The sequence below is a fragment of the Rhododendron vialii genome, chromosome 1a (assembly GCF_030253575.1).
Source record: "Rhododendron vialii isolate Sample 1 chromosome 1a, ASM3025357v1".
NCBI lineage: Eukaryota > Viridiplantae > Streptophyta > Magnoliopsida > Ericales > Ericaceae > Rhododendron > Rhododendron vialii.
The window spans coordinates 35,627,606-35,637,593 of NC_080557.1; the positions used below are offsets into that span (position 1 = coordinate 35,627,606).

Here is a 9,988-nt window from a genome sequence, read left to right on the forward strand (position 1 = left end):
TTTGTTTTACTGGTTTGTTATCTTGGTTGGCATATTCTTGTCATCCTTTGGGTTGGTTACACAGTGACTCTGGTGAGCAGGGTTTGATAAAAAATAAAACAAAAGACAGAGAAAGAGTAGGGAAAATACAAAAAAGAAGAAGTGGGGGGGGGGGGGGGGGGGGGGGGTTAGGTGGAGACTTGGAAGAGAGAGTGAGTTTAGAAAGACAGTTTACGGAAAAACAACGCTACGAACACAACAGTATATGGAGCTGTTAGATGCCCAATTATGTTCGAAGTCTGTGTTTTAAAGTTGTGTCCATGAACTTTTTGTTAAGAGCAAATCTTCTTTACGGCTATTCCGCAAAGAAGAAGTTACGGAGTTCAATCGCGACAGTTCAAAATGTTTTTGGACGATCCGGATTGAAAACCAATCATGACCGGTAATAATTAATTGTAATTAACTTTTCCCCGAAAATTTTTTAGTAAAATCTGGATCATCCAAAACCAAAATAGACGCGCAAGATTGAACAATTTCGTGAATAATGTTCACAAAGGCTATGTGAAAAAGACATCCCCTTTTATTAATGGGAGGTAGAGACAGGAAGAAAAGGGAGTGCCACAGTTAACAGGGACACATGCCCATTATCTCTTGGGGGAAAAAACTGAAATGGTCACTGTAGTTAAGTGTTTGTGTCAATTTGATCCCTGTAATTATAATTGACTCGATTTACATTCTGTACTTTCCATTTTGTTTCAACTTGGTCCAATTACTAACCGTCGTTAGTCTTTTTAACAGCAAAATCAAATGGCCTCCTTTTTTGGGGTTAAAACAGTAATTCTCTCATTCCCCTCTTGCCTTAATATTAGGGGTGTGCACGGGTCGGGTTTGGCCCCTGAACCCGACCCGACATATCGGGTAACAAATGTTTTAGGCTCACAAATCAAACCGAAAAGAGGTAAGAACCGTCCGCGAGCTTGATTCTTTACGTTGGGTCGAGTCAAGTCTGACCAAAAACTGAATTAATCTTTATGAATTGGTCCGGTCGGGTAAGAAACACACCAATTCGGACGCCGAACCAAAATCTGATTTTTAACAGAAAATGAACTCGTACCTGTCCGAACCACATGTTCAACCCCTGCTCAAGACCCTTCGGGGCGGGGCGGGTTCACTGGTGGACGAATTTTTTGCACAGGTCTACTTAATATACCTCTGAACCAAAACATAACTCATTCTTCTATTCTCCATCGATAAGGAGGCACCTGAAAAGAAATTTGGTTATAGTTTTCTACAAAAAGTTACCCTCCAATTCAACATTTCATGATCAGTCACGAAGCAACATAACCAATGGTATTGTCTACCTGTTCAACTTGTGGACAAATATTGAGATGCCTTATTTTTCTGCATAGTACTGAAAATGCACATAGAACTGTGTACAAAAGTCACAACATGATATAGATCCAAAAGTCACAACATAATAAAGAATCATGTCCAAAAGTCAAAATATTACATAAACTCAGGAATTGTTTAGCTAAATAAGCCAAGTGACTTATTTTTTTGTCCTTATTCAAATTGTTTTTCTCATTTGTTAGTTTTTAGTTAATTTTTTGGAGATTATTGCTTCGTCATGACGAGAGGAACCTAAAAAGTAAAAAATTATCATCGAAATCTAATTTTTTTAAAATAAAGCCGAAAAAATTGGCTTATTGGTTTATTTTTGCCTTTATTGGCTTATTTTTATCTTTATTTAAGCGGACTAACGGCAGTTAGCGATTGAACCAAATTGGAACAAAATGAAAAGTACAGAATGTAAATCGAGTCAATTACAACTACAGAAACCAAATTGACACAAACACTTAACTACAGAAACCATTTCGATTTTTTTCCCTTATCACTTGTCTATTTCATGGGCTATCTAGATTTTGAACTTGAAAAACCAAAACAATCAAAGTTCAAAAAAGCACGCCAAATGCATAAACACTACTGCTTACAATGGCATGTTCGTTTTCGTGTTTCAGCCTTGTCTCCATATGGGGCAACCACCTCCGACGTACTTTCTCCGCCGCCGGCCTCTCCGCCCAAACCGTCGACGTAGACCCCGAAACCACCGTTCACTTTTGGGGACCGAAATCACCCGACCCAACCAACCCCAAACCACCACTCGTTTTACTCCACGGATTCGGCCCCGACGCCCACTGGCAATGGCACCCACAAGCGGCGTTTTTCGCCCACGAATTCGCCCTTTACGTACCCAACCTCGTGTTTTTCGGCAACTCCACTACTAAATCGTCGGAGAGGTCGGAGATTTTCCAGGCCATTTCGGTCGGAAAGCTACTCGAGAAGCTCGGCGTGAAGCGGTATTACGTGGTGGGGACAAGCTACGGGGGATTCGTGGCGTACCGTATGGCGGCAATGTGGCCGGAGAGGGTGGCGAAGGTGGTGGTAGCGAGTTCCGCAGTGAATATGAGGCAGAAGGATAACGTGGAGTTTTTGGAGAAGAGAGCGAAGACGGAGAAACTAGAGGAGTTGATGTTGCCGACAACGGCGGCACAGCTGAAGGTTTTGCTTGGTCTTTATACGAACCGGCGACCCTGCTGCTTGCCCGATTTCTTGTTGAATGACGTCATTCGTGTAAGTTCTCATCTTTTTTTTAATAGGCAAGTTTTCCTCTTCTTTCATCCATTCTAGTTTCCCTTGAAAAGTCAACTTGATTTTTTTTGGTCTTTATTCAATTTTTTCGTATTTTTTAGTTTTACGTCAAATTTTCATGAATTATTGATTTGTGTCGACGACAAAAGAATCGAAAAGTGAAAAATTATGACTGAAACTCAATTTTTCTCAAAAGTCAAAATTCGTTTTTTTTTAATTTCTTTGGAAATTTTCAAAAAAATTGAGTTTTGCTCGTATTTTTATTTTTTCAATTCTTCTCGTCGAAACAAATCAATAATCCACAAAAAGTTCATGCAAAACTAAAAAACACAAAAAATAATAATAATAAATTAAATGAGGAAAAAAAACGAACTTGGCTTTTTAAAGGAAACTGTTAGAATCGTCACACACACACACGCACGATATACAAGTATAAACAGTAAATAAATCAACACAAAGATATACGTGGTTCTCTAAAATCGGATACGTCTACGGGAACGAGAGCGACTACTGTTCTTTATTATCACAGTACAAAATAGGGTTTACAACGTAGAGTAGTTATACCGACTCTATTCTAACCATAACCTGGTATTTGGTCTGTATTCCAAAAATATCCTTGTACGATACTGTATCATACTGCGGGGGCTACGCCCCCCACATCCCCCAATTAAGAAACGCTTGGGCCTTCGGCTCAGTCTACTTTTACTGGATCATCAGTGATGGGCCAAATGTCGTCACTTCGCTCTACTCGTTCCACTCCGCTCCGACATCTATGTCACGACCCTGACCCGCCCCTTGAGGTCTTAATCATAACAAATGCCAGTGATTTCTCACTAAGGCCAAATCACAAATCAAATACTCCCTCCGTCCCATATTATTTGGACTTTTTTGATATTTGTGTCAGTTTTCAATCGTTTGTATCTTCGAATATGAATCTCCAACAATATGCAATATGGATCTTGTTTGATAGTTTTCGATTAGATCTATAATACAAAGTTTTTAAAATTATAAAAAATATCATAAATTGGGAGATATAAGAGTTTAAAGAACGGCGCGAATATCGAAAAATATCAAATATTTTGGGACAGATGGAGTATCATCTAAGCAAGCGATAATCAAAAGGGACTAAACATAATAGCAGAAGCAAAAGACGACTTTTATTGATATTGAACCAAAGTCTTATTGAGGTTTTACAAACCAAAAGATAAACCTCTCAGAGTTGTGCTTACTTACAAACTCAAAAGCTAGCAAACCATATACAAAGCTAAGTGTCTACAAGCAAAACTTCCTTTCTACAAATTTCCAACAAAAAAATACAACACGTCCCAAAAGTAAACACGCCACCACACTACGCGTCGCTTCCTGAAAGGTGGAAAAGAAAATCCATAAGCCAAAACTCGTGTGAATGATTAATACTTAACTCACATGCCTTCCATGGATAATGCAAAATAATTTGATAATATTTCAAAAGAAAGAACTCAAAACCATAAGCCAAATATAATGCACATTCCGCTATTCAAAGTTCAAAAGCTACCGGACGTCCCCAGTAGTGGATAAGCCAGACGTCTATGCATTATCCCAAAACACACACCAACTTTAAACACCCTTGCTAGCCATTAAGCCGTTCCCTAGCGAGACCGAACGTTGGGAATGCCATTAAATAGATTCGCAAATATTTCACAAATAGGTCCACCTTTCATTGTTATCCATGGAGTACATAATTTATAAAACATGTTCAATTAAGCTCGATAGGAAAAACAAGTTCAAAACCATGTGTTTAAGTATTAAATCACTCACATCGGCTCTACGAACCACCTGAGCTTCCTAAAACAATTAGGCAATAAAAACATGATTAGAAGATGCTAAACAAGCCTATTTTTATGAACATAAGGTCTTAAGGTAGACATATGAAGTTAAACAACCAATCTCAAGAAATAATTTCAGAATCTACAATTTCATCAACTTCAACTTAAAATCTGACTTTGCACAGAAATAACTAAGGTACAAACTCCACATACTTTTTAAGGTTTATGAATCTAGTTTCAAAATCAGAAATCGGATCGCGATTTCATTGCTCGAGCTAAAAAATATGACCGTTTTCCTAACATGTGTCTGTGCAGTTCATCGCTCGAGCTAAAAAATATGACCGTTTTCCTAACATGTGTCTGTGCAGTCAGCACAGTCCGAAACTGCGCGCTGCAAGGTCACGAATTTTTAAAGAATTCAATACTTTGATTCTGATCCCAAATTTTTTACCATAGATAGAAGACTCATAGAGGAACTTTCAGTAAAAATCTCATAATTTTTCGAGCTTAGGAACTGCCTCAAAAAAAATCCACAAAATTAGGGCAGATATGAAATTTCTACTCTGCAGATTTTCAGAAAATTACCTCTTGTTCTTCTTGCGATTTTCAACTCTTAAACCCATCCAAACTACTTCTAACTCATATCAAAACCTCACTAATCATGCTCAACCTCATAGATATAGAAGAGCTATTCCAAGAATATCAATTTCATGCATCAAAATAAGTTTTAAACACTCAATCCAAAGGATTTCAAGTTAGGCTCTTGAGTTCCTTAAGAATTCAACCCTAAAACTCAAATTCTACTTAAATCAAACATTTAAAGCATGAATTCAAACCCTAAGATATGAAATTTAACATACAAATCATGGAATCAAGTAAAAGAAACATGTATTACCAAGTTAAATCTTCAATTCCAAGCCAATCAAGATTTTTCGGACGCTGGGGCGCTGCTGTCCTCTTAGGGGCAGCAGCGCGCTGCGGTTTCTGAATTCGGGGCCCACTCCGGTCTCGTTCCGATGATCGGAAGCGTTCATTACGTAGAGCTCGTCGAGTAGAACAACTATTCAAAAAATCAGCTTAATTGGATATCATTAAGTGCCTGATCGGAACCTTTTTATCTTGAAAAGAATGGATCCGAAACACTGGATCAAATCCACTGTAACCCATGGACCAAGAGTTATATGGGTTCCGATCGGGCACTTAATGATATCCAATTAAATTGATTTTTTGTATAGTTGTTATACTCGACGAGCTCTACGAAGTGAACGCTTCCGATCATCGGAGCGAGACCAGAGTGAGCCCGAATTCAGGAACAGCAACCCCCGAGCGTCCAGATTTTTCTCCAATTTTTTCTTTCTCTTCTTCTTCCTCTTTTCCACCAATTCTTCCTCTCTCTCACTCTCTCTCTCTCTCTCTATGTTTTGATAAGAACATAGAAAAAAACGTAGAGGCCCTGTTTTTGTTTTGTTAGGCTTAGAAAAAATTATTGAGTGTGTGTGCGCTATTTACCAACTTATGTTCCAATTTCATTTAGCTAGCAAATTAAGCCCAATAACTCACATATTAAGCCTAAAACACAACACATAATTAACTTAAAACATAATTAAAGACTATAGGTATTACAATCTAGCCTCTTTTTTAGAACTCCTTAGTATCTCTTCATATTTAACATATAAGCTACAGTTCTAAAAAAACTCACCTCATCATCGCATTTCCCGAATGCCTCGACATATATAGTTATTGTCTATCAAGATCGCTATTCCTTCTCAAAATTAAGAAGAAAGCTCAATCGAAAAGTGCTTATAAAACAAAAAAAACATGTGAAGCCAAGACGTACACAATGTCTTAAAAAGTGCGCGACGCGATGGAAGGTGCATGAGTACTGCGCTCCATCTTGCGAGAAATTCTTCAGTGCCGAGTGGGCACGGACAGCTGGTGCCGAACACACATCTCGGCCGTCGAAACGTGTTTTGGACGGCTCAGATTTATTTGGGCTTTAGGGGGTGTTTTGGTAATTTTACACTTAAAAATTACCCAAACAGATCTGGACCGTCCAAAACACGTTTGGATGGCCGAGATGCGTGTTCGGCACCAGCTGTCCCGTGCCCGCTCGGCACTGAAGAATTTCTCCCATCTTGCTGAAGCGAGGTGAGCGCCTCAAACCGGAGTCGTGGCGAAAAAGAGAAAGCCCCAAGACTAATTAAAAGCGCAAAGCGCACAAGGCATGAGCTCTAAGAATTTCCTATCAAAACCATTAACCATCCTTTTTTTTTTTTTTAAATCATCCCCAGCACTTGATGAGGTCAAGTACTACGCGAGATCAGGGCTTAGTTTGTCATTATTCTTTTTAAAAATCGAATGTCCAGGAGAAAAGCCCTAGAGTTTTTTTTTTTTTCAAAAAATAGGTGACTTCGACTTCGCTTTCTGCCTTGGACTTCTCTTTAATTTCCGTCACACTCGAAGCTTTGTTTGAAACTTCTTTCTTCTGTCACATTGCAATGGTTTTCCTTCATTTTTTCTATTTTTCTACTATGTTCATATTTTGTGTATTTTCAAATGTCCAGCATGAGAGAAACCAAGTTTGGTGAAGTTGGTTATCTCAAGTTTTCTTCTATGGAGGCGTAAGTTCGAGTCCCACAATGGGCGAGTTTGGGGTTTAGGGATATGGACAGTCTCTGAATCCCTATTGATTAACAATTTAACATGCTAACACTTCGCTAACCCCGCTGATGTATAAAGTATGACAAACAAAAAATGGCATGACGTCTTGACGTTCAAACTTTTACTACTTCAAAGTATACATATTTGTTTTATTATGTATAAATAGATTTCAATTAGTAAATGTCACATTTGATGATATTGACATTGAATGATATGTGGTGATTTTGTCAATTTTGTGAATCACAAATCAAATCTACAACTTACGTATATTTTGTTTAAAAACTATTTATAGAGAGTAAGACTCAATCCGACCATCAAATCAATTGCATGTCTCCTCTAATTACGTATTTATATAAATACGTATTTATACAAAAATAGGAGTTGTGACATTAATAACTTTTGGTGTGACGATAGTAAATTCTAATGTGGCATTAGTAATTCTGGTAGGGCAGTTGCAAGCTTCGTCAGGTCCTTCGAACGTACCGATGAGGGGGTCCAGTACAAGCTCCTTTTGAACCCTTTTCCATGCTCACCCCAACGATCGGGATCATTTTCTTTTTAGAGCTCGGCAAAATTAAAAGATTAATCATGTCAAAAAATCAAGTTAATTAGATACGTAGTTTAATGTGATTCCAAAACGCATTTATCTGGAAATGAATGAACTGGTAGTACTGCTTTTAATCTTGTTGAGGTGCATGCCTGCAGACACTGTACTCAGAAAACAGGAAGGAGAAGATGGAACTCCTTGGGGGATTAACCATTGGAAAGGACAACACAGTAAATTTATCCCCTCTTCATCAGGTACACTTTAATTTTCACAAGCAAGTAATGAACCATCCATTTTATAGATTAATTAATTAATTACATAAATAGCCTCTGTGAATAAATTTCTCTCTATGATATTATGTTTTTTTTTGGATAAACCCTTGGATATTATGTTGTTGTTGGCCAATGTAGGAGGTGTTGATTGTGTGGGGAGACCATGACCAGATATTTCTATTGGAAAAAGCTACTGAACTCAAGGAGTATGTACACACCTCTCTCTGCCTTCCAAATTAATCCTTAACTAGCAGCAAATTAACTCTATATATGCATGAGAATCACAACACACAGAATAAAATTAAATTTAATACGTTCAAAACCTTAAAATATTTTAGTTTAGCTAGATTAATACGTAAAAATGTTAAAATTCGCCCCTTAGTTTTTTGGTAAAATGACGTTGCAATGATTGAGTAAACATAGAGGTGTATCGCTCCTCCTACATTCAAAAGTGCATTATCGAATTGCCTAACAATAAGCATTTTACTTCCAAACAATGCAATACATGCTACTTAAACGTTAAACTAAATTAGAACAATTTATCCTACTTTCTCTGTCCCATAAAGAATTAATGCTCATTTTTACTATTCATACATTTCAAAAAAAATTCAATTTTTTTTTTTTAGTTATGACTTTTTTTAATTGTCTCACTTTTAGTTTCATTAAACATAGTTTTTACAATCATAAAATATCATAAATCATAAGATATAGATTTTTTCGTAAGATGTGAATAATAAAAATAGACAATTGTGATGGGCCAAAGGGAGTTCTATGCAATAACTTTTGCAAAACCAAAGTAGGTCGCCTATACATTCAAAGTTATACTCTCGTTGTCTTGTGTATAATTTTAAATCTACTATAATAATTTGAAGACCTATCTGATATCTCAAAATTTGATCTCACACGGTGTGATCTTTTTTGCCTTTTCATTGATTTCTTCTCTGTTTTGAAATCAATATTGTGAACAATATAATTCAACATTCATGTATTCATCTTTTTTCAATTAGAGCGATTTATGTTAGGGTCAATATTCTCATGGTCATGTTTTAAAAAAAAAACATACAAAACAACCCATTAATTGATTTAAAAAAAAAAAACAATATTTCAAAGGCCTGATGGAAAATAGAGGAAGAAGAGATTTTAAAACAAAATGATATTTCAAATACAAAAAAGACTTCGAATTTCCTGTACCACTGCCAAATGAGCTATTTATTATGGGTAAAGTGCACTAAATTATTGAATAAAAATCTAAACAATGTGCAGGCCGAAGGTGTTAAATAACTTGATAAATAAACGTGTGCATTTCTACATCAAAAATGAAATATGTATTTCCATTGTTTTCTGTTCATGGCCTTGTAGTGACAACTAGTAAAATGCTAGGTTTCTTCCTATATAGATCTGTACGTGAGATCGATTTATGATTTGAATGCAGGCTTTTGGGGGAGAAGGCAAGATTGGAAGTGATAAAGGACACGGCTCACGCGCCCCAAATTGAAAACCCAGGGCAATTCAACAACATTGTCTACAAGTTCTTATTTGGGTCCTCCTCGTTACCATATTCATCTTCTTCGATCGTTAGTTTAAATATATAGTGGACGAAGAATGAATTAACTTTGGAAATTGACATTGTACAAGGTTGATCGCAATATCGAATAATTGTTAGCTCTCGCTTTTGGTTACTGAGTTTTATTTCATTCAACGACGACCTAGCTACTTTAATTTCATCGTTTTGGGCTGCACTACTTTAAGGTGTGAGTACTAAATCTCTTTTTGTTCCATTATCCTAATTACAGGATTCCAATAATCGAGCTATTACAAGCATATAGAGATGAATTGTTCTACAGAGTTTAGCTACAGAAGCAAACTGCATGATTGAGGAAGATTCGTTTACCGAGATTTTTTTTTTCCATTCACGCGTCGTGAATCATTGCATTTAGTCGTTTATTGAGGCTTTGAGTATGTGATTTTATATTGAGATAGAAATATATGCGTGGATTATTCGATAGGATTCAACAAAGCATGGCTTAACAATAGACTGAAATTCAAGAAGTTCTGGTTTCTTGCATACACTTTCT

The 9,988-nt window shown here is 36.8% G+C and overlaps 1 protein-coding gene across 4 annotated transcripts; it reads left to right on the top strand.

The window, feature by feature from the left end:
* Positions 1 to 1,879: 1,879 nt before the first annotated feature.
* On the top strand, positions 1,880 to 9,968 carry LOC131302931 (uncharacterized). Of its 4 annotated transcripts, XM_058329731.1 has the most exons (5): positions 1,880 to 2,610; positions 7,800 to 7,895; positions 8,052 to 8,119; positions 9,346 to 9,468; positions 9,770 to 9,961. In XM_058329731.1, exons 1-5 carry the CDS (start codon positions 1,972 to 1,974, stop codon positions 9,783 to 9,785), a joined length of 942 nt encoding a protein of 313 aa, XP_058185714.1. In that variant the 5' UTR covers positions 1,880 to 1,971; the 3' UTR covers positions 9,786 to 9,961. The 4 variants fall into 4 exon arrangements, 3 of the variants coding, with proteins under 3 accessions (XP_058185714.1, XP_058185707.1, XP_058185719.1); XR_009191907.1 differs by lacking the exon at positions 8,052 to 8,119 and having other exon boundaries at positions 9,770 to 9,968; XM_058329724.1 differs by lacking the exon at positions 9,770 to 9,961 and having other exon boundaries at positions 9,346 to 9,592.
* Positions 9,969 to 9,988: the final 20 nt, after the last annotated feature.